Source organism: Myxine glutinosa, chromosome 7 (genome assembly GCF_964187855.1).
Source record: "Myxine glutinosa chromosome 7, kmMyxGlut1.1, whole genome shotgun sequence".
NCBI classification, from domain to species: Eukaryota; Metazoa; Chordata; class Myxini; order Myxiniformes; family Myxinidae; genus Myxine; species Myxine glutinosa.
Genome location: NC_136267.1, coordinates 46,611,251 through 46,637,269, shown reverse-complemented (window position 1 = coordinate 46,637,269; position 26,019 = coordinate 46,611,251). Strand labels below are relative to the sequence as shown.

At 44.4% G+C, this 26,019-nt stretch overlaps 1 protein-coding gene across 2 annotated transcripts in view; it reads right to left on the bottom strand.

Annotated features, from left to right (window-relative positions):
- Positions 1-26,019, bottom strand: part of LOC137431197 (sulfotransferase 1C2) — a 92,816-nt gene that overhangs the window by 23,723 nt on the left and 43,074 nt on the right. Inside the window, exon 3 of one of the 2 annotated variants that reach the window (XM_068122235.2) lies at positions 17,963-18,082. The exons of the other annotated variant lie outside the window; for it this stretch is intronic. Coding sequence (XP_067978336.2) covers positions 17,963-18,082 — 120 coding nt within the window. The remainder of the gene's footprint in view (positions 1-17,962; positions 18,083-26,019) is intronic. 2 annotated transcript variants of the gene reach the window in all.

Sequence of the window (26,019 nt, the reverse complement as noted above, 5' to 3'; positions counted from 1 at the left end):
ACAGGGACATCAGTAGATATGTGGAAGAGAGAGAGCTGAGGCGGGATACATGGGATAAACAGGATGGATCTTGAATCGTTTTCCTCCAATTTTCAAGACGTGAGTTTTATGGATATACTCCAGATTGGGACACATTTTCTTAATTTTCACTCTACCCTTGAATGTTGAAGGTCAAGGTCATTGAAGGTACGGAAGCCTCTCCTCAGTAAAAGACACATGAAAGCCCGCTTGGAGTTTGCAAAAAAAACACCTAAAGGACTCTCAGACTGAGAAATAAGATTATGTGGTCTGATGAAACCAAGATTGAACTGTTTGGCTTCCGTCTGGCCACTCTGCCATAAGCCCAGATCGGTGGAGTGTTGCAGTGATGGTTGTCCTTCTGGAAGTTTCTCCAATCTCCACACAGGATCTCTGGAGCTCAGCCAGAGTGACCATCGGGTTCTTGGTCACCTCTCTTACCAAGGCCCTTCTCCCCCGATTGCTCAGTTTGGCCGGGCGGCCAGCTCTAGGAAGAATCCTGGTTGTTCCAAACTTCTTCCATTTAAGAATTATGGAGGCCACTCTGCTCTTGGGAACCTTCAGTGCAGCAGAAAATTGTTTGTAGACTTCCGCAAATCTTTGCCTCGACACAATCCTTTCTCTGAGCTCTGCAGGCAGTTCCTTTGACCTCATGGCTTGTAGTCAGAGAGCCTACTACACTCTATTTCAACCCATAGCATACAAAAGGTTTGACCCCCTAGAGTTGTTGGGGGTATCAAGCTGAGTAAAAAAAAGTATGTAAGATTGACCCCCCCTGCTGGAACTAGTCACCAGACCCCCCTAAAATGACCCCAATAATGGGTTATTTCAACCCATCTCATACATGGACCAAATTTGGTTACAATATAGTGTCATGTCAGGACATTACAAAAATGTCAAATCTAACAACTTACCCTGCTGGAAAGGTGATGTTAGACCCCCCGCAAAGTACCCCCCAAAATGGGTTATTTCAACCCATCTCATACATGGACCAAATTTGGTCACAATATAGTGTCATGTTAGGACATTACAAAAACATCAAATCTAACAACTTACCCTGCTGGAAAGGTGATGTTAGACCCCCTGCAAAGTGCCCCCCCCTAAAAACGGGTTATTTCAACCCATCTCATACATGGACCAAATTTGGTTACAATATAGTGTCATGTCAGGACATTACACAAACATCAAATCTAACAACTTACCCTGCTGGGTAGGTGATGTTAGACCCCCCGCAATCTCCTATTGCATATACGAACCAAATTTGGTCACGATGTACAAATATAACAAATCTAACGTTACCCTTCTGGAAAAGGTGGGTGATGTTAGACCCTTCCTCAAAACAATCTACACACAAAATACATGATACTTCAAATATATAAACTCACCATCAGTCAATGAGGATTACTATTTATTATCACAAGACTCAAACATAAACGAAACATGACTTCCTGTCAGCAACAGAGCTCTTATTTTAGGGAAGACATCATGATTTATCGTTGTTTTAAAATTCATTTAAAACAATAAATGATACAGGAATAGGTCATTGGTGTGGTCATCAGCATCATCATCAGCGTGGTTTATTAAGTTTATTAAGGCTACACAGAGAGAAATGTTTACACAGCTTGTGTACAATTTTACACATTTCTGATGTTAAAATAGAACTCCAAAACTGTTATGTAAACATTTACATAGGACCTGATATGTAAAATTTTACTAATTAATTATGTTAAGTTTTACATAATTCATATGTAAAAAAAAATTACATATCTCTTATGTAAACTTTTTGCACAGTAATTATGTAAAAATAGAACTCCAAAACTATAATAAATAATATATTGTTTACTGAACTAATTATGTAATTCGCGATTCCCGGTGCACACGAAGCGGTGAGATGCTGTCATAAATATCTGCCAATGTTACCGTAGTGCAGTTCAATCTGAGGATCCTGACTTAACGACTGTGTGACATGAATCCTACTTGATTTTTGCTTTAATTATCATCGTGTCGGCAAATTTGAAATAATCACAGCATTCTACAGTGTATGTGAGTCATAATAATTGCAAAAGAGAATGTATAATTACCTTCAAACCATGCAAAATCGGCAGACATTTATGACAGCTTCTCACCGCTTCGTGTGCACCGGGAATCGCGAATTACATAATTAGTTCAGTAAACAATATATTATTTATTATAGTTTTGGAGTTCTATTTTTACATAATTACTGTGCAAAAAGTTTACATAAGAGATATGTAATTTTTTTTTACATATGAATTATGTAAAACTTAACATAATTAATTAGTAAAATTTTACATATCAGGTCCTATGTAAATGTTTACATAACAGTTTTGGAGTTCTATTTTAACATCAGAAATGTGTAAAATTGTACACAAGCTGTGTAAACATTTCTCTCTGTGTAGCCTTAATAAACTTAATAAACCACGCTGATGATGATGCTGATGACCACACCAATGACCTATTCCTGTATCATTTATTGTTTTAAATGAATTTTAAAACAACGATAAATCATGATGTCTTCCCTAAAATAAGAGCTCTGTTGCTGACAGGAAGTCATGTTTCGTTTATGTTTGAGTCTTGTGATAATAAATAGTAATCCTCATTGACTGATGGTGAGTTTATATATTTGAAGTATCATGTATTTTGTGTGTAGATTGTTTTGAGGAAGGGTCTAACATCACCCACCTTTTCCAGAAGGGTAACGTTAGATTTGTTATATTTGTACATCGTGACCAAATTTGGTTCGTATATGCAATAGGAGATTGCGGGGGGTCTAACATCACCTACCCAGCAGGGTAAGTTGTTAGATTTGATGTTTGTGTAATGTCCTGACATGACACTATATTGTAACCAAATTTGGTCCATGTATGAGATGGGTTGAAATAACCCGTTTTTAGGGGGGGGCACTTTGCAGGGGGTCTAACATCACCTTTCCAGCAGGGTAAGTTGTTAGATTTGATGTTTTTGTAATGTCCTAACATGACACTATATTGTGACCAAATTTGGTCCATGTATGAGATGGGTTGAAATAACCCATTTTGGGGGGTACTTTGCGGGGGGTCTAACATCACCTTTCCAGCAGGGTAAGTTGTTAGATTTGACATTTTTGTAATGTCCTGACATGACACTATATTGTAACCAAATTTGGTCCATGTATGAGATGGGTTGAAATAACCCATTATTGGGGTCATTTTAGGGGGGTCTGGTGACTAGTTCCAGCAGGGGGGGTCAATCTTACATACTTTTTTTTACTCAGCTTGATACCCCCAACAACTCTAGGGGGTCAAACCTTTTGTATGCTATGGGTTGAAATAGAGTGTAGTAGGCTCTCTGACTATTGGTTTTTGCTCTGATATGCATTGTCAGCTGTGAGACCTTATATAAATAGGTGTGTGCCTTTCCAAATCATGACCAATCAATTGAATTTACCACAGGTGGACTCCAATCAAGGTGTAGAAACACCTCAAAGATGATAAAGAGAAATGGGATGCACCTGAGCTAAATTTAAAGTGCCATAGCAAAGGGTCTGAATAGTTATGTCAATGTGATATTTCCTTTTTTTTTATTTTAATAAATTTGCAAAACTTTCGAAAATCCTGTTTTCTCTTTGTCATTATTGGGTATTGAGTGTAGATTGATGAGGGGAAAAATGAATTTAAACGATTTCAGCATAAGGCTGCAACATAACAAAATGTGAAAAATGTGAAGGGGTCTGAATACTTTCTGAATGCATTGTATACATAAATATATACAGTCACGTGAAAAAGTAAGTACACCCCATGCAAAGTTTTGACTTTTTCAACATATTTCAACATACAGCTATTTGATCTTCATTTCAACAATATTGATAGATAAAGGTGATATAATATAACAAATATCATAAAATATTTACATTTTGTAGTCCATTGTATAATTTAAAATAAACATAAATGAAAATTTCACATGTGGAAAAAATAACTACACCCCTACATTTATCACTACTTCAAATACCTAAAATTAGAATCAGGTGCACCAGCTCAGGTGCAAATGATTGGAACATCGTTAGAGAGGATCTTGGAGGAACCTGTCTTATTTAAACCTCAGACATTTAGTTTGGTTTGCTCTTTGTTGTAGAAGTGTGCGGCATCACCATACCTAGATCAAAAGAGCTTTCTGAGGCCTTCAGAAAGAAGGTTATAGATGCCTACGAGTCTGAGAAGGGATTTAAAAAGATCTCCAAACAATTTGAAATCAATCATTCGACTGTCCGGAAGATCATCTACAAGAGTAGAAGAATCCAAACAACTGCCAACTAGTTCAGGCCAGGCCGCCCCAGCAAGTTCAGCACGAGAGCAGACCGCAAGATGCTGAAAGAAGTCTCGAATAACCCCAGAATGTCATCACGGGACCTACAGGTAGCTCTTGCCACTGTTGATGTCAAAGTGCACGAGTCTACCATTAGAAAGAGGCTGCACAATTTTGATCTACATTGGGAGGTGTGCCAGGAGGAAACCTTTGCTGTCCAGAAAGAACATCAGGGCAAGACGAAAGTTTGCCAATGAACACCGAGGCAAAGACCAGCACTTCTGGAACAATGTGCTCTGGACAGATGAGTCAAAGGTAGAGCTATTTGGCCACAGTACTCGAAGACATGTTTGGCGAAAACCAAAGACGGCATTTGACCACAAGAACCTGATACCAACTGTAAAGCATGGTGGTGGAAATATTATGGTTTGGGGCAGCTTCGGTGCATCAGGGCCTGGGCAACTCACCATCATAGAATCCACTATGAATTCTTCATTGTAGCAGAGGGTGCTTGAGGATAATGTGAGGCCATCTGGCGGAAAGTTGAAGCTCAACCGAAGGTGGACCTTGCAACATGACAATGACCCTAAACATACCAGTAAATTCACCAAGGAATGGCTGAAAAGAAAGAAATGGAGGGTTCTGGAATGGCCAAGTCAAAGCCCGGATCTAAATCCCATCGAGATGTGGGGGGGATTTGAAACGAGCTGTGCATGCAAGAAACCCCTCAAACATCGCACAGCTGAAAGAATTCTGCATGGAGGAGTGGGAAAAAATTTCTCCCAGTCGATGTCAGAGACTGGTAGACAGTTATAACTATAAGAAACACCTACTTGAGGTTGTTTCTGCCAAAGGGGGCAATACCACCTATTAGAGCCAAGGGTGTACTTACTTTTTCCACATGCGAAATTTGCATTTATGTTTATTTAAATTATACAATGGACTACAAAATGTAAATGTTTCATGATATTTGTTATATTATATCACCTTTATCTATCAATATTGTTGAAATGAAGATCAAATGGCTGTATGTTGAAATATGTTGAAAAAGTCAAAACTTTACATGGGGTGTACTTACGTTTTCACCTGACTGTATATATATATATATATATATATATATATATATATATATATATATATATATATATATATATATATATATATATATATATATATATATATATATATATACATACATACATATATATATATATATATATACATACATACATACATACATATATATATATATATATATATATGTATATGTATATATATATATATATATATATATATATATATATATATATATATACATACATACATACATACATGTATGTATGTATGTATGTATATATATATATATACAGTCATTGGAATTACATGTGGTAGGAATTTAACAGAGATGATTTTTAAATGTTTTATTTAACTTTTATTTTTAAAATTTAAATTTTATTATTTTATTTAATTTAAATTTTATTTTATTTAATTTAATATAAAGGAATTTAACATTCCCCTCCGCCATTATCAGAAGAACACCTAATGTTTTGTATGAATGTTGAGTATGTTATGTAAAGCTTTACTAAAACTGCCATGTATCTGTTAATTACAAAATGTATTGACAAAATGTATAAATAGATGGGTAGAAATAGATAATAAAACATTTAAAAATCATCTCTGTTAAATTCCTACCACATGTAATTCCAATGACTGTGTACCTGATTGAAGAGCACCATTCTGTCAACACATTCCTTCAAGGTGAACAACACATCCGCAGATGGCGCAGACCCATCGGCTGATGGGTCTGCATTGTCATTTCTCGTGCATCCACAGATGGGTCAGACCCATCAGCCGATGGGACCGATCCACAGATGGGTTCCAACATATATATATATATATATTGTAACGAATTTGAGAAGTGTAACGAATTTGAGAAAATGTAAAGAATGTGAGAATTATGGTTTTGTTGTGTGTACATGGCACCCTCTGTAAGGTAAAGAAAGGTCGAAGCTCGTCCTCTTAGTTAATTCCATAAACCTACACACAGGGCACCATATATCCTTTTAAATAGTTAGTCCCTTATTTTATGTAGGTTAAGGATGTGTTTCCCAATAGTTTGATTCTTCATTGCACCGAATTAAATAAGAGTAGGTCCCTCCGACGCCCCATGGCATCTTCCAAGTGCCAGGTTTGCCAGGTTTGCTGCAATTGACTTCGTTAGCCACTTTGCTGCATTTCATCCACTGTTTGCTGCATTTGACTCCATTACGCACGAGGTAACCAACGGAGAAGAAAGGCGTGTCCACCTCATCATCGGGGGGGAGGAGTCAGGCAAGCGCGAGGAACAAGGCGTGGCATTGCCAACGCGTCATCAAGAGGGGCGGGATCGGTAGCCCTCGCGACCAATCAAGGCCAAGGCGAGCTGACCGAGGGGCGTTTACAACGCACGCAGGTAAGAAACCCAAAAGCACGTTATAAAAGGACACGCACGGGTTTCTATAGAGCTGGCTTTTTGGAGAAGATTGAGAGAGAGAGGTGCGGCAGATGCGCGATCCAGCTAAAGCAGCCAAGAGAGAACGAGACGTGAGGGGGTGCTGATACTGAGCAATACGCCGAGACCCTCTAGGCCCTATTGCCGGTTGTGGAGACGCGGAGCTGCCAGCTGCTGTTCGCTTCGAGCACGGAACGTGGACATCGACGGTGTGGAATTGCCCGGACCTTCCTGCCCTGCCATCGGCGTGGACCTTCTCCTCCCTCCAGTGATTCCTGCCATCATTTCCCCCGTGTAAGTGTGCCCGTTTGTCCGTCTTTCATGTTGTCTTGGGGTTTATAAGTAAGACTGCCATATATATATAAGCTAATCATTGCACTATGTCTCCTGCTCCTTCCATTGCCTTGTAAATCATATTCCATTTCTTTTCTGCTTTAGTTGTGTGTAAATAGTAATAAATCTTGTTATTCCCTACTTTGTCTTTACTTATTCATGCTCTTTCGGTCGCTTTAGAGGTTTCCATATTGAGTGTACGTGGCGCGATTCGGCCAACGTTCAGGATCGGGTTTAGTGAAGGCTAATGACTCCAACTTCGGGTTGCTAAAAACTGCTCGGCAACTAACTAGACCATCCAAACCGGGGTTCGAGCGGTACTTGTCTCCCTAGTCTGCGGAGGGATGGATAAAGGTATTCGGGATAGACCCTGGACCCATAACCCTGATCCGTTCCATCCCGCGGGATAGCGTTACAAGCGCCAGGACCGGGGAGACGGCCAGCTTAACAGGACAAGGGGCTAATCACCCCTTGCTAATGGGAGAGCCGTCCCCCGTATCCGTAACAATTGGTGCCAGGAGTGGGATTCGAGGCCCGAACCAAATTTTTTATAACACCAAAAAAAATTGGTCGAAATTACGAGCGGCCGAAATTTTGTTTAACATCCCAAATTGAGTCGTGCCATGGACAATCAAGGCGATCGGATGCAGGTGGGTGAGCTAGAAGAGGGGTTAGGGGTAACCCAGTACCACAGGGAAGAAATGGAGGAGAGCAATGAGGAGGTGGTTGAGGGAGTATCAGGCGCACAAAATGGCGCCCTCGCGCACGTGGTTGGAGAGGCGCAAAATGGCGCCCTCGCGCACGTGGTTGGAGAGGCGCAAAATGGCACCTCGCACAAGTGCGCGGTAGCCGAGCCCGCTGTATCAGCGGGCTTTAACATGCAGCCGTTTGACATGCAGCAGTTCATGGCACGGTTTAGCGAATACATGGTAGAGTCGAAGTGCGACAACGAAAAAAGAAGCAGGGAAATGGAAAAAATGGGTGAGCAAATGAGGGACGAAGCGAGGGCTGATAGTGAGCGATTGAGGGGCCAAATGAGGGACGAAGCGAGGGGTACTAGTGAGCAATTAAGAGACGGGTTAAACAATATGGGAAATAAATTTGAGGGTTTAGACAAGAAATTTGAGGGGTTGGACACTAAATTTGAGGGGTTAGACAATGGGATAAAAGAGGTAAAGAATGGGTTAACGGGGCTAGAAGCTAGGATGGACGAAAAATTGCGGGCAATAGGGGAGCAATCCGCCCGGGAAATCAAACGGATGGGGAACCAGATAGAGGAGGTGAAAGTCGGGTTAGAAGGTAAATTGGATGCTCAGAGGGATTAATTAGAACAAATGAGGGCGGCATCTACTAGAGAAATGGGAGAGGAGATCAGACGAGGTGTAAGCGAGGAGGTCTCGGGGGCACGCGAGGAGGTAAGGCAAGGTGAGAAGCGTATGGAGAAAGAGGTGAGGAATAATACGGCTAGGTTACAGGGGGGAATAGAGGGTCTGACGAGGGGAGTAGAACAGCTGACAGTGGGACAAAAGGAACTCGTGGACCAAGTGGAAAAGAACACTGCGGTACTCGGAGGGTTGAAAGCGACACAAAACGACATAAAAAATGACTTGATAGCGACGAAGAGGGAATGTCAGATGGTACGTGAGGGACTGACAACGAGGTTGGACGAGGTGACGGAGGCAATGGAGACAAAGGACCGGGAGGTGAGGACGCACATAGAAACGGTCAAGGTGGCATTAGAGGACGAAATTGAGGAGACGCACCGGGAAATAAAAGAGGTGAAGCAAAAGTTAGAGGAAGTGGAAGAGTGGGTGAGTGAAATTAAGAAGAGACGGAGGGAAACTAAGAGGGAGATAAAGGAGGAGGTGATGGAATATGTACAAGGTCGATGCTCAAATCGTGATGGTGTGCTCGCTAACCAGATAAAGAGTTTGCAGGTGGCGAAGGAGGTGCGGAGACGAGGTGCCGAGGTGAGTGGCGATATAATCGGCAATGTATATGGTGTGAGGGAAGCTTCAGTCGGCTTGGGGGTTGGTTTGGATCCGGGTGTTCGTGAGAGGCCGTTGGTGAAGTGTGCGACAGGTACGGAGTACGAGAGAGAAGGTGTGTGAGAATGTCCGACTCTGGGGTGTGTGAGGAAAAAGTGCGCGCCGAGGAGTGAGTGTGCTGTCGAGAGTGAGTTGGTCGTAGCGCGTGTGCGGGGGGGCACATGGAAGCGCGTCATGGGGAGTGTTACAAGGGATGTAACGGAAGCATGCACGCCTGTGGTGAGTGTTACGGAGGGTGTAACGGGAGAGTGTGCGCAAGAGGATGCGCGAGAAAGGTGTGTAACGGACGGGGGCATGAGGAAAGAGTGCGCTGGCGAGAGTAAGGGTGAGTGCGCAACCGAGTGTGGAGGTGAGAGTAGTGAGAGTGACACGGAGCGTGAGTTGGTTGTGGCAGGTGAGAGAGGATGTACACCTGGAATGGAAGGATGCACACCTGGAATGGTAGAGCGTGTATGGGAATGCATGCTGGAGTTGGTAGTGAGGCACGTGGTTGGGTGTGCAAGTGAGAGCACACCTGTGGTTGTCACAGAGGAGGTGACCGAGGAGGGGGCGCGAAGAGGTGTGTTGGTGAGGTGTGCGAACGATGAGTGTGCGCAAAGGTGTGCGGTGGTCAGGTGTGTGACAAAGTCTGTAAGCGGTATGAGTGTACCTGGATGTGTAAGGGAAGGTGCAATGACTAGGAGCATGGGAACGGCTGGATGTGTGAGCAAGGAACGGGCTGCGGGGTGTAAGTATGCGAATGGAGCATCGACGCTAACCGGGTTAGCGGTTAGAGCGACGTATAGCCGAATCGGGCCCTCGGTGCGTGCCGGGCAGCTTTGCGTGCTGCGGGGATCCGCGGGGATTGTGACCGCCGTGCGGGATCCACGCCGGGCCGCGCTTTGAACGGCCATGTCCGTGCTCCACTAGGCGGAGCGGGCGGCCCGGTAGGAAGGGTCGTCATGACGACCCCTTTTGGTTGAGGCGTTCCGGCAGGGCGAGATCGGGCCATTGGACGGCTCTGTGCCGAGATGGTGCGTGGGATCTCGGCCCGGGTAAACCTCCTTCCCTGCACCGAGTACCGGACGGATCCAGCCGCCGGCACCAAGCAACCCGCGTTCATTGCTCGGCTTTACAAAGCCGAGCTTTAGAAATGAATTGGCGCACCGAGAGGCTCAAGTGAGTAGACATATGATGATGATAGTGTTTTGGACCCGAAATTGAAAAGCAAAATTTGATGATTGGCAAAGGATTGGCAGAGTGATGATTGGCAGATGATTGATAGAGTGATTGGCAAATTTTTAATTAGCTGGAATTTGGTGTGCAAAATTTGTAGTGGACGATGCCCGATGTGGTGGGATGGCAACTCTGCCATCTCTCACAACGGGGGCAAAGGAGCAATAGATTTATGGGGTTGGCAGTGAAAACTAGCCCGGGAGGGTTAGGATAATGATAGGGATCTAGAGAAGATGACCTTAGGTAACGGTAAGATTAGGTAGTGACAATGATACCTGGAGTGGGGACGCAGGTAGATTAGTTTGGATGATAATGACGTGGTATGTGCTTAGTTTAAAGGGAAGACGGGGAGCACTAAGTTAGCAGGGCAACAGGTAGTTCAGATGATGCCGTGTGTATGGTTAAAAAGTGTGATTGCACAGGTGTGCAACTGGACAGGTGTATGGAGCAGTGTTTGAGTGAGTGATAGTGAAGTGTGTTGTGCTGACCAAATGGTCCAGCAAGGAAGGAGGGTGCAGGTGGCACCAGGAGTGATTGCACAGGTGTGCAACTACAGGAGGTATGGAGAACAGGTGTATGGAATAAATGGTCTGGAGTATATGGAGTATTGGAATGGATGGTCGTGGAGTGAGTATGGTGGAAACTGTGGAGTGGAGTGGATGGTGCGAAGGTGTGGATGGGGGAAAGGAGGATGGACCCCATCACGAATACCCGGGGAGGGTAGTGTAAGAGTTAGGTAGAGGGTACAGGTAAATTGTGGTTGGATATTGGCATCTGTGGTGCGTGGTGAAAGAATGGTACTTGGATGGGTGCATTAGTGTTGTGGAAATGGCTGGGCGTGTAGCCTGTTAGTGTGTGTGTAGTTAAATGGGCACCCCGCCACTGTGAGGATGTCGGCCAGGTGAGGCCGCAGGTGGGCTCTGGGAGCCGGTAGAGTTGTTGTGGATGGGGCCCGAGGATCCGGAGGACGGACCCGGGTAGCCCAGTGCCAGAGGGCACCGAGGGGTGACAGAGCCAGGAGGGGCCTTCCCCAGTTAGATAGGTTAGGGTGAGGAGCTAGGTAAGCTCGGGTGGCAACTACAGTGGTGGAGGTGTGCAGGTGGGGAGACCTGCTGGGAGAGCTACACGACCCAGCCCGGAAATTGTGCAAGGGCACCGGGAGATGAATCGGGGGAGTGAGACCCCAAATTGAGGAAGCACCACAGTTTGGTCAATGGGAATTTGGTTCTTAAAACCACATTGAGTAAGATGGCCAATGGTTTGGCAGGGAAAGTGTAAAGTGTAAAGTGTAAAGTGTGTAAAGTGTGTTAATGTCATTTAGAGGATAGTTAGGATTAAGATCTCCTCGCACCATCTACATCCACTCACCTGAGGTAACGATGGTACTCCACACCATGCCAGGTTGTTTTTATTATTTTATTTTGATGCAAATGTTTGGATTGTGAGACGCATCATGACGTGGGTGTGACATTGTGCTGTGTTCCATCTCTCCCTCCTTATGAGGATTGATGATGAATTGGGTGATGGCAAATTTTGGTTAGAGGGATTGTGGTGACGGATTTGGTATAGAAGAGATATGGGGAGACGTGACAGTAGTGACGAATTTGTAAATGTGTAGATTGTTGTAAATATGGGGTAAGGGCAAGGGTAGAGTAGGTGACAGGGGGGGTGACGTCCGGTAGGGACGAGCTTTTCTCTGCTCCGTCTCCATACGCACCTCGCCTTGCATTGCCTTTTTTGATGTGTACCCTTGTGACCTTACCCCTCGCTCATCTGTCTTTTCCCCCCTTGTTTCCCACATGAGGACTGTGCACCACTGGGCGCCGAGGGGAGCGTGCGAGAGTCCGCCATTGGGCGCCCGAACCTCTCGCAACCACAGCTGTCTGCATCGATGCACCACCTTTGGACCACATGTCTGTGGCTGAGCACCACTTATGGACCCCATGGGTTGGGGCATGGCCCCTCTGCTGGAACCGGCCATGAAGGCCCGAGATCTTGCTGGCGGACCTTGGTCACAGGGCACCGATGCCCCACAGGTGAACCACACGTAGTCGGCCCTGTGGGCCATAAATAAAGAAAATAAAAATGGACACGTTCTGTGCAAGTTTCATTTTATTATTGCAAATAGGCCGCCAACAAAGAAGATGACAACACCTGGAAGATAGCATTAGCCAGCAGAGGGAGCCGAAGAGTAAGAGACCACCAGCAGGGTTTGTCGGTTTATTTTTTATTGAACTGTGGTGACTGTGCACCGATTGGTGCTTGAGGGTGCTTTGGTGCGTTTTTGGGTGCTTTCATGGTGCATCGATGCAGGGCAGACTGTCTCCCCCCCCCCCCAAAAGAACGATCACAGGTCCTGGGTTAGTATTGTAAATAAAAGCAGAGTCATTGTAAATAATGCTCCCCACCGTAAATGTATAGCTTGAAAACAATTCCGTAATTTGGTTATCCTGTGGGCGCAAATCTGTTAGGCAGGGTGCAATGCAGCAGGGGGACATATTTATTTGTGTTTTTAAATTGTCACACTCAGGGTCAGGTTAATTGTAGAGGGAATTACACCTACGTGTCAGACTAAGTTAAAGTTTTATAGGCCCGAGCACGGGCCTGAAGGAAGGAGGGTGCAGTGTAACGAATTTGAGAAGTGTAACGAATTTGAGAAAATGTAAAGAATGTGAGAATTATGGTTTTGTTGTGTGTACATGGCACCCTCCATAAGGTAAAGAAAGGTCGAAGCTCGTCCTCTTAGTTAATTCCATAAACCTACACACAGGGCACCATATATCCTTTTAAATAGTTAGTCCCTTATTTTATGTAGGTTAAGGATGTGTTTCCCAATAGTTTGACTCTTCATTGCACCGAATTAAATAAGAGTAGGTCCCTCCGACGCCCCATGGCATCGTCCAAGTGCCAGGTTTGCCAGGTTTGCTGCAATTGACTTCGTTAGCCACTTTGCTGCATTTCATCCACTGTTTGCTGCATTTGACTCCATTACGCACGAGGTAACCAACGGAGAAGAAAGGCGTGTCCACCTCATCATCGGGGGGGGAGGAGTCAGCCAAGCGCGAGGAACAAGGCTTGGCTTTGCCAACACGTCATCAAGAGGGGCGGGATCGGTAGCCCTCGCGACCAATCAAGGCCGAGGCGAGCTGACCGAGGGGCGTTTACAACGCACGCGGGTAAGAAACCCAAAAGCACGTTATAAAAGGACACGCGCGGGTTTCTATAGAGCTGGCTTTTTGGAGAAGATTGAGAGAGAGAGGTGCAGCAGATGCGCGATCCAGCTAAAGCAGCCAAGAGAGAACGAGACGTGAGGGGGTGCTGATACTGAGCAATATGCCGAGACCCTCTAGGCCCTATTGCCAGTTGTGGAGACACGGAGCTGCCAGCTGCTGTTCGCTTCGAGCACGGAACGTGGACCTCGACGGTGTGGAATTGCCCGGACCTTCCTGCCCTGCCATCGGCTTGGACCTTCTCCTCCCTCCAGTGATTCCTGCCATCATTTCCCCCGTGTAAGTGTGCCCGTTTGTCCGTCTTTCATGTTGTCTTGGGGTTTATAAGTAAGACTGCCATATATATATAAGCTAATCATTGCACTATGTCTCCTGCTCCTTCCATTGCCTTGTAAATCATATTCCATTTCTTTTCTGCTTTAGTTGTGTGTAAATAGTAATAAATCTTGTTATTCCCTACTTTGTCTTTACTTAGTCATGCTCTTCGGTCGCTTTAGAGGTTTCCATATTGAGTGTACGTGGCGCGATTCGGCCAACGTTCAGGATCGGGTTTAGTGAAGGCTAATGACTCGAACTTCGGGTTGCTAAAAACCGCTCGGCAACTAACTAGACCATCCAAACTGGGGTTTGAGTGGTACTTGTCTCCCTAGTCTGCGGAGGGACGGATAAAGGTATTCGGGATAGACCCTGGACCCATAACCCTGATCCGTTCCATCCCGTGGGATAGCGTTACAAGTACCAGGACCGGGGAGACGGCCAGCTTAACAGGACACGGGGCTTATCACCCCTTGCTAACGGGAGAGCCGTCCCCCGTATCCGTAACTATATATATGTGCTTTAACATTTCAACATGATGTTGGAATTAAGTTTTCTTAATAGTAAGGGCATTTTATGAGATATTTCACAAATCTGTTAACTAAATTGTTACCAAAAAATTTCTTCACCAATATGTTTGTAAAGGTGTGTAATAACATGTGTTAAAATGTTGAAGGTCAACTCCCGTGGGAAACCCAGAAAAAAAGCTGTTGAATTCGGGTACCGAAAAATTATTTTCGAGAATTTTTATTTTTTTTAATCGGCCCTTAAGTAACTTATGAGGGGTCAAATAAGGGTTTTTCATGATTCTGAGTTGATTGTTAACATTTATATTTTCACTTTTACATTTACACACAAAGTAGCTTTTATTTCACATACATATATAATACTCAAGAGTTATTTTTCATTCACAATGTCAGAAGTTTCAACAGTCATTGTCTATGTCTTCTTCAGACTCAACAACATCATGACTGCAGTTTCTGCATGTAATGCCATTACAGACTCCACAGGCCGAGATGCACGTGACCCCATTCTTCTTGCAGCTGCATCGCCGGTTGCTGCAATCTCCATGACAATTACAGCTCGTGAACTGCAATAGCTCCTCAGGAGCCGTGGGGTCCAGTGTGGGAACTGGCTCATACCCATGCACACCTATTGTCCATCCATAGTCACTGGGGTTCAGAGACATGCTCTGTAAAAGGATCCAGTCCCGGGTCTGCAGGTAGGCACGGAGTGAATGTTGTGCAGCTGCACCCTCTGTTGGAGGCTGCACCCTCGATCCAACCCATTGAGTGAAAGGGAGTGTTTCCGTGAATAGAGACAATGTTTAAATCTATATTGTCTCCAACAAACTGAGTGACTGCATTGTTTGTTTCCCCAACCTCCATAAAGACCACCTGATCATTACTTGACAATTCACTTTCGCTGGCTGGCACTTTGGCTGTCATCACTGATTGATCCTCAAGCGCAGCATCAACCGCAACCTCATCATTGATCTGTTCATCTGTTTCCTCCACAATGGTGTCAAGAGTGCCAGAAGTATCTGGAACATCATCTCCACTCCTACTATTAAGGAAGCAGTATTTGTAGTTTTGTGTCTCCGTGTGAGACTCAGTGTATCCCAGCCGGTGGAACTTGTTGAGCATCCATTTTGACCCAAATCTATGATCAAGTTGTATGGCAAGCCCCATTTGGTGTGGCAATACTCCAGACCGAGGTCGACAGGCCTTAATAAAATTCTGCCCCCAAACGGCAACTCTTTCGTCTGTCTTGACAATCGGTCTCAAGAACATCTGAAGGCTTGCAGGAACAGGGTGTCAGCTGACTATCGATGTCAGTCATACTGTGTGTTGTGGGGTATGACTTTGGACCTAAATCAATCAAGGCAATATCATTGGATATTAACTTGAGTGCCGTCTTTATGATCTGAGCCTTCTCATCTCCATGGTCAAGATTAGCATTATGCTCTCGCAGAATATTGTCGGTGCCATCTTTGAGACAGAGTACATCTGCCCTTCTTTCCTGTGTTGTGAAATACAAGGTGTCTTCGTATTTCTCTAGAAGTTTTATCTTTAGCCAATGCTTTGAATAAGAAAGGCTCTTCTCTGGTGACTGATCAAACTCCTGCAGCTTTTCATGGACTTGGTCCATGTTCATTACCCCATGCTCTAATTCTGAGTCTAACCATTCGCAGAATTCAATAAAAACTGCCTCTCGCTCCTCATCAATACTCCTCTGTCCTCTCTTCCTTTTTCCTTCCTCATCAGTCTTGGACAAACTGTCACCTCTCGCAAACATAAGTTTGCATCGCAAATGGTACAGTGTTTCTTCTGCTACCAAGTCGTTGATCCCTTCCAGGCGTCCAGTGACTTCAGTGCCCCAGTCATCCCCGCGACTCCGTGCTGTCTTCAGCAAGCTTGCCTTCAGTGTATCTGCAGTCAAATTATCTGGCACTCTGTATTTCTTTCTAGCTTGTGCTCGATTATTTTTGTAGAGCTGGGCTGGTTGGTTGCAAAGAATGCATACATCCTTATACAGGAGGTCAACTGACTGTGATCTTCTAGAACTGCAGCCAGTTGATGAACTGAACTCACAAGTAGTGCGTCTTCTCTTCAACTTTGATGACTCTTTCTCTGCCTTTGATGCTTGAGCTGACTTCTTGGTGGTTGCAACAAAGTTGTTGTACAGATCATTTTTACACTTCTGGTGGTACCTCAGTTTTCCTTCCTTTTGAGCCTCCTTCATACGTTCCACAACAGTAACATTTTCGACAGTTTCTGCTTGTTTCAATAAAGTTGAGTCTCCCTTTGGAGTTGCCTGTATGAGCCTTTCAGCTGGTGTATCCGAGCGTGCACAGATGAAGCAATTGAGCACGGGTGGAGTAACGTCTTCATCCATGTTGCTAGACTCCATGTCCTGCAAAGTAGAAAATGAGATATATTTAGAAATTATTTTTCCACAAAGGAGTGTCTGTGGTGAAATATAAATGTTAACAATCAACTCAGAATCATGAAAAACCCTTATTTGACCCCTCATAAGTTACTTAAGGGCCGATTAAAAAAAAAAAATTCTCGAAAATAATTTTTCGGTACCCGAATTCAACAGCTTTTTTTCTGGGTTTCCCACGGGAGTTGACCTTCAACATTTTAACACATGTTATTACACACCTTTACAAACATATTGGTGAAGAAATTTTTTGGTAACAATTTAGTTAACAGATTTTCATGTTTCCGTTACTATAATGGCGAAATCTTTCATAGCATGTTACATACATGACGAATTACAATTTAGGAAATCTTTTAACATGTTAAACATGTGTATCAAACAATCTCCTGTTTAATTCCTTACAAAACAAGACAATGATAAACCATTTGGTTCATTGGTACGATATTACATGCTATTGATTCATCTGTACGATGTCGAATTATGATTTAGGGAAATATCGTTACGTTTTGCCTTTAAAATATACTCATATATAGATATAAAATATTTTAATCGAGTTCAAATAAGTAAGTTTTAAAAATGATATTGAGGTAAAGAGAAGTTTCAAAGTAAAGAGTTTTAAGACATCAAGCACCGTTCTTCCTGGAGCGTTCTGGCTGACGTTGGGAGATAAGTTAATTAGTATTCAAAAACCTGTTTACCATTTCCATTGTGCCTGGTAATCCCATCTCCATCGACACAATACACTGCACCTGCAATGCTTGCTTGTCCTTTGCTAAACAAACTCTGTTTCATTGTAACACTTCCGAAGGTCAAATTAACTCAGTGGCCGGTATGAAGCAAAGGTTGTTAACTCTTCGGAGGTAATTGACCCAGTTATCTACAGCACAGTAGGATGTAATGTAACTTGAAAAGACCGTTTATAAATTGCAATCCGAGGGGGACGGAATGGCTATTCCTCATGTTGTGGCAAAGTAGATAAAGAGCAAGAATGAGTATTTGTTGTAGTAATAACACTCAACGGTTTTATCAAGGGCAATCACTTGTGAAAATACACAAAATATAAAAACCTGGTTCATCATCTGGTATGCTAATTTCCAAGAAGGAAAGCTTTTGCTTGTTGACTTTGTAGGCCTGAACATCTCCTTGGAGCTGAATAATTTCCATCAATTGTGTTGACCACACCATGCCTGGAAAGAAAGAATATGTGGTCCGTTTGAGAATCAAAGCAGTTCATAAAATATGGTTTATGGTCACAAAGTGTTTCCAAATAGAACATATTCATTCCCAATAAAACAACAAAAATTTCATCACAAACAGTTGTCTCATCCTCATTGGATATCCAGTGCCTTCAGAAAATATTCATGCCCCTCCACTTTTTCACATTTTGTTAGGATGCAGCCTGGATTTAAAATTGATTACATTAAAAAAAATTGTCACCGATCTCCACAAAATACGCCATAATGTCAAAGTGAAAACATGTTTTTGGAAAACAAGTACAAAACCTCATCCGATCAAGATGAAATTTCTTGAGCATCATCCAGGTATAAATTGGTGGAGAAAAAAAAAAGATGACGTCATCGGTCACATGGTACGGCCGCCATATTTGTTTTAACACAAAAGCCCTAAAAAAAAACACTGAAAACACGTCCTGGCGAGGGTCTGCAATCTCTGATTGCTCTTTCTTGTTACTTTTGTAATGAGAAGCAGCTTTGAAAAACGCCATGAAAATGCCTTGGAAGAACTCCACAAAAGCGGCAGGAAGGGTCTTGTTATTAACCCTTGTGGGGTATATAGACCGCAGTAGATCTACGATCAGGAGCGATCATTGACATGATCGAAGCATGGATTAATCTCCGGATTTCTCCAAATTTATTTCAGGTCCTTGTTAAACAGCTTTATCGACTATTTAAAAAGGTAATCAAACATGTTTTTGGTTTGTAATATTTTTACTTCCTGTAAAAGACAGCTTCGAGTCTTCGGTATGTCTGTATCAGCTTTATCTGATATCTGGATCTGGATTTGGAGAGTTTCTCCAATTCTTCCTTGCCGATTTTCTCAAGCTCTGTCAATTTGGATGAGGAGCGTCGGTGAACAGCAATCTTCATGTCTTTCCACAGATTTTCAATGGGTTTCAAGTCTGGGCTTTGGTTGGGCCACTCAAAGACTTTCACATTCTTGTTCTGAAGCCATTGCAGTGTTGCTTTGGCTGTATGATTGGGGTAATTGTCCTGTTGGAATGTAAATCTTTGCTGCAGTCAAAGCTCTTTTGCACTCTGAAGAAGATTCTCCAGAAGGATTTGCCTGTATTTTGGCTCCATTCATTGATTTCCGCTATCCTTACAAGTCTCCCAGTCCCTGCCGCTGAAAAGCATCACCATATCATGATCTGGACATCGGAAGATCTCTGGAAGGGAGAGACCTGGGGTGGGGTACACTATAAAACAAATGAGCACTACAAGGACTTTCAGGAAAGAAAACAGAATTTGAAAAAGGTGGATTTGGGGTGTATTAATGGGGCTAGAAAACATCACGGTTTTAGATGGGGGGTGTTGGTGAACAGCTGTTATGAAGACCTGGAGGGAGGAGTGGGATTGAAGAGTGTGAGGGAATTTGTTCCAGAGGCGAGAAACAAGAGGAATGAAAGAGTGGAAGGTGAGCAGGGAGTCTTGATTTTGGCAGTTTCACCCGAAGAGGGTTGCTGACAGATCTTGTGCGTCCTTGAGGAATATTTGGGGAAGAGACAGGGCCACCGAGAGAGGGTGAGGGAGGAGACCACCCCAAGGCATGGACCTAATAGGGGCCCATAATTATTCTTTCAATTTTTTGTTTCATTATGGGATTATCCTTATAAATATAATTACATTGCCATGGGGAGTATTATGCTATTGTCACCCTCTCACATAGAATAAACTACTGTGGGAAGAATTCCTTCCGTTTCCGGTCTTGCTGGCGAGGGTTCGTTTATTCTCAGCTCTCCATGCTATCCATCGAAATCGAAGTTAAGTAATTGTTCCCATTTGTATTTTCGTTATAACTATTTATTTTATGGTGTATATATTGTCTCCCGACGAAGATTTTCGGTGCAAATCTTTCATACCTGTATTGAAAATCGTGTTAATTCGGGTCGTGTTTTGAGGCCTTGTAGTTGTACAGTGAACACTGTACAACCTTGAGGCTTTGTTTTTCTCTCAGCGGTCCGTGTTTTTGTGATCCAATAACTTTCGTTCTCTGTTTTCCCAACCTTTTCACCCCATAGCCCTCTTCCTTGTGTAAAGCACAACTCAAAAAAATCCAAAAAAAAACATTTCCTTCTCTGTTCTCATTCGTTTATTCATTCTTATTCGTTTGTTCATTCGTTCTTCGACCACGTGTTTCTCCCCCATTTCCCCAGATAGATTGTCAAATTTCAACTCGTTATTTTATCGTCCATGCGTTATTGTTTTGATTATAGTTACTTTTGGTTTGAATTTCCTGTAACTTGTAATTATTTAATCGTGTTCTGCTCCTCGTGTGCGGCCTTGTAGTTGTACCCCCGTCGGTGTTTGTTATCTTAATCGTGTTTTGCTTGGCTCTTAGTTTTTTTCCCTTCTACCCCGAACATAATACTCTGTCTAACGTTCTAAATCCCCACCTCCCCCCCCCCCCCACCACCCCCAAAAACCACACAAACAGAAAAAAAAAAAAAACATTTCTTTTCTTTTCTCCACGTGTACTGTTGACTCATCCTGTATTTTCTGTCCAGGTGTGCTGTTCGCCCCGCCCCCATTAACTCCTTGCAATCCACCGTTTGCCCTTCACGTGACTCGTGGTGGTCCCTCTCGGCTCTCCCCCCGTTGGTATTTTTGTGCACATAAGATTGTTCACGGTTCTGTTTAAATATTATTTAAATATGTATAACCTTTCCCCTTCAGTGTTTTACTCAGTGGTATTTTACAACACGCTGTTTTTCTTCCTATTTAAAAGGCTTTTCTCAATTTCCTCTCCAACTCATTCCACCTCAAAAAAAAGAAATTCAATATCTTATACGTCTCCCTCACTACATGGTCTAAATTCACATTCATTCCATCCCTCCTCCATCATTCTGAACCGGATTGCTAACTTGAAAATCACAACAAACCCAATTTGTTTTCAATGTTCGTCTTTCATTAATCATCCACTTTCTAAACTCCCCTCTTGCCCCTCCCATCCAAATCCCTCCCCTTGCACCTACACTCCTAAACTCCCCCCTTGCCCCGCCACTCTTAAACTCCCCCCCTGCCCCTCCACTCCTGAACTCCCCCCTTGCCCTTCCACTCCTGAACTCCCCCCTTGCCCTTCCCCTCCTAAACTCCCCCCTCACTCCTCCCCTTCAAAACTCCCCCCCAACCCCTCCCATTCAAATCTCCCCCCATACCATTCCTCTCCAATTCTCCCTCCTCCCCCCTCCTCCTCAAAGCTGCCTCCTCCCCACGTCGTCTCCCTTCTATCTCATACCTCCACCCCCCCCCCAACCTTCTTCTTTCCTCTGCCCCTCCTCAAACAACCCCTCACTGTGCCTCATCCCTTCACTTTCAAACCTTTCATCCTCCTCATCCTTCCCTTTCTTGGAACTCTTCTGCAATCGCTGACACACTAACAACTGCTCTCCCTACCTCCCCCTCTCATCCTTCATCTTACCCTACTCCTCCCGTCCCCTGTCCTGTACCCGATGCTCCCCCTCTCTCTTCATTAACGGTATGGACCTCAAACATCCGGGGCCTTCGCTCAAACCTGACTGATCTCTCCATACAGGTTGCTTCTGACAATCCAGACTTGATCTGCTTAACAGAGACTTTCCTCCTTCAAGATGTCTCTGATTCCTTAATATCTCTTCCTGGTTACTCCCTCCTCCGGTATGATAGACCTGAGCCTCGGCCTGGTGGTGGGGTGGCTATCTTTATCAAAAACTCTCTTCCTCACTCTCCTTGCACTGCCCTCTCTCCTCCTCACCCCCAGGAGTACCTCTGGCTACGGCTTCCTCTCCGCTCCCACCTTTTGTTCATATGTGTTCTGTACCGTCCCCCAAACAGTGATGACTCCATCTACATTTCACTGTCCGACAACATGGACCAACTTCTATCCACTCATCCCAACTCTCTCTTCCTCATATGTGGTGACTTCAATTGTCATCATGCCACCTGGTTGGGTGTGGGTTCCTCTCTCACCAGTCATGGCACCTCAGCAAAGGACTTCTGTGACTCACTGGGATTGACACAATCTGTCAATTTCCCGACCCGGATCTCAGCCAATGGAGTATCTTCTCTTCTAGACTTGATTATGACTAACTTCCCTGCTAATGTCTGCTGCTCTTCTTCTGCTCCAATCGGTTCTTCTGATCATGTGCTTGTCAAAGTGGACATCTCTCTGGCCATTCTCAGAGAGCCTCCTCAGCGTCGACGAGTCTGGCATTTCACTCAGGCCGACTGGGACGGTCTTCAAGCAGCCATCAATCGTCTGGATTGGTCTCCCATCTCCACTGCCTCTGACATCAATTCTTCCTGGGAATTCTTCCAAAGCAAACTGATCTCTCTCATGCACAGATTTATCCCATCTCGCCTTCAGTTGTCTTACCCTTCCTCCCGTCCATGGTACACTGAATCTTGTGGTGAGGCAGTTGCCCTGAAACAACTTGCCTTTGCCTCTTGGAAGGCTAATCCAACTGAAGGAAATCTCAGTTCCTTCCACCAAGCTCGGAACAAGTGTGTGTCTACCCTCAGGAGTGCCAGGAAGCACTATCTCTCCTCACTCAAGAATTAACTCTCAAACCTGTCTCCTTCCTCCAAATCCTGGTGGCGTCTGGTCAAATCCGTTTCTGGTGTTTGTTCCCCCTCCATCCCCTCCCTTACCTCAAATGGCCACACAGTTGACATCGCACGTGACAAAGCCGAATGCCTCAACTCTGTGTTTGCCTCAAAATCCTTAGTCCCAAACCCATCTCTCTCTGTTCCCACCTTTCCCAGTCGAACCAAACTGCTCCTGGACTCTGTGACCTTCTCTCCTGACAAGGTGGAGGAGTTTTTGTCAAACCTCGACTCTGATTCTGCAACTGGACCAGATGGCATCAGCCCACGGGTCCTAAAATCCTGCTCTGCCGCTCTATCTCACCCTCTCTCTGTTCTTTTCACCCTATCTTTTGCTCAAGGTCATCTGCCAGCATCCTGGAAATCAGCAAACATTACCGCTTTACACAAAAAAGGTGCAAAAACAGATCCTTGCAACTACAGACCAATCAGCCTGCTCGCAATTATCAGCAAAGTCATGGAATCCATCATTGCTTCGGATATGAAATCTTTTCTCTTCTCCAATGGCTTGATCTCTGATCATCAATTTGGTTTCAGACCAGGTCACTCTACTCTGGACATGCTGCTTCTGCTGTCTCAACAATGGATGGAGGTCCTCAATGCCAAACAGGAAATCAGAGCTGTCTCCCTTGACATATCACGTGCCTTCGATATGGTCTGGCACCCAGCTCTGCTCACCAAACTCTCCTCCTATGGTATCCATGGAAATCTCCATGCATGGCTTGCGGACTTCCTCTCTGGTCGTAGTCAACGTGTGGCCCTGAATGGATTTCTCTCATCTCCCCTTCCCATTCAGGCTGGAGTTCCCCAAGGCAGTGTGCTGGGCCCTGTGCTTTTTCTGGTCTTTATCAATGATCTCTCCGACTCTCTGGAAAATCCTCTGTATCTCTTTGCTGATGACTCCACTCTCTGCCGCTCCAATCCTCTTCCCTCAGATCGGCAGTCTGCAGCCTCCTCACTCTCTGAAGACCTGGACAAAATCACAGACTGGTCAAACATGTGGAACATGTCTTTCAATCCTGAAAAATCTCACACTCTTACTATGTCTCTCCGAAAAGATCGACTGGACAACCCTCCCATCTACTTTCTCAACAATCCTCTCCAAGAATTTCTGTCGCTCAAGCTTTTGGGTCTCACCATCTGCCATGATCTTTCTTGGGAAAACCACATTTCCAAGCTGGCCTCCAAAGCCAGTCGCCGACTGGGCATCCTCCGTCGTGCGAAGTCCTTCCTAGGCACACCTGAGCTCCTCACCACATACAAGGCTTTCATCCGCAGCTCAATGGAATACTGTTCTCCCCTATGGGCTGGTGCTCCTGCCTCACACCTGGCTCGGCTTCACGCTGTTGAATCCAAAGCTTTCAGAATCATTGGAATCTCCCGCGATGAAGCTATCTCTGAGGGCCTTTCACTCACTCACCGCAGGCAGGTAGGTGGTCTTTCTGTCTTCTACCGACTCCTCTCCGGCCTTGCTCCCCCAGCTCTCTCTGTGCTCTGTCCCCCAAATATTCCTACAGGTTGCACAAGATCTGCCAGCCACCCTCTGATGGTTAAACTGCCGAAATCTCGGCTCTCTGCTCACCTTCACTCTTTCATTCCTCTTTTCTCCCGCCTCTGGAACAAACTCCCACACTCACTTCAATCACACTCCTCCCTCCAGGTCTTCAAAACAGCTGTTCACCACCATCTCTTATCTTCCCCCATCCAAAACCTTGATCTTTTCTACCCTCACTAATTCACCCCAGATCCACCTTGTTTGAAATTCCAACTTCTTTCCTGGAAGTCTTGGCAGTGTCCATATGTTTTATACCTCTCCCACCCCCCCCCCCTTCCCATGCCTCCCCCCCAAAGCCCTCTCCCTCCCACAGTTCTCTCGATGTCTCCATGTCTCTCGGTCCCTGCTCTCAAATGTTGCGTTTGTGTCCTTCCCCCTCTCTCCCCATCTTGTCTACCGCTCCCGATGTTATTTGTTTTGTGTGTCTGTTTGTCATTCTGTGTGATTAATGTTCGCTCTTTCACGAGCCTCGATCTTGTATACAAAAAAAAAAAAAAAAAAAAAAAAAAATAAATTCTTAAATGATAATTAATCGCTGTATTGACGTAATGATGTAAATAAACACAGGAGTGTTGGCCAATGGCCAAATGCCATTCGGATAAAATGGGTTAAACGAATCCGCATATACGAATAAGTGATTAAAAACCCAAATTTGCCACGGCATGTGCTTCTAACGACGAAAATACGAAAACCTCCATATAGGTTGTTTTGTTTTGTTTTAATCGTATTTTTGTGTACATGTCAAAGAGTTTCACTCATGAGAGGAAATATTTCTGGTGAGCTGTAGACGACGGCACTTCCAAGTTCCAAACGATGACATGGGAATATAATGTGATGTCACTGATGAAATGCAGAGCAGTACCGCAGTACGTACTGTACATATCTGTATGTGTGTAAAAACATTAATATACCATTTGTCTGTATCTCTCTGTTGATTTCACACTGATCATTCCTCCGTGTACATATATATATATTGACATATAAAGGTGATATAATATAACAAATATCATGAAACATTTACATTTTGTAGTTCATTGTATAATTTAAATAAACATAAATGCAAATTTAGTGCTCTCGGCGCTGGGATTGGAGATCACGTTCTTCGTGGTGTGTGGTGCTTGGAGCGGTCCTTTTCGGTGCTTTCGGAGCTTGGAGTGGTGCTGGGGCTTCGTGTGCAATCGACTCGGACTTTGGAGCGGTGCGGGCTACGCGGGGCCTGGCGAAGCGTGCGAGCGAGGCAGACGGAGGGTTCCTTCACGCCGGAGCTCGGAGCCGTGTTGGACGGCGGGCACTGCACTACAGACAGATAAGCTGGCACCAACGAACCATTACACGACGGACAGTTATTTTTGGTAATTCATTTTCCTTTGTCTTGTTTCTGAGGTGAGGTGTGCGGGATCCCGATATAGGACACTTTATTTATCATCGCGCATTTTCCTGTCCCGCTATATCTTGTAAAATAAACCCTTGTATTCTTTTCCATTTCCTTCTAAACCCGGATTCCCATCTAAGTTCGTTCCCTCTCCAGATAAGCGCTTCCGCTTCTTCTTCTTCATTCTTTCTCTCATGCTGTGATGGCAAAATCCGTATTTGGTCGTCGCATCAATTAAAGCTGTTTGGTCATTCGCGAGCCCTTGTATTAACCGGAGGGTATTCGCACGACAACTGGTGTCAGAAGTGGGATAGAACCTTGTTATAAATTTGGTGTCAAGAGTGTGGATAATTTGGAAACAAAATTTTCGTAGTCCGA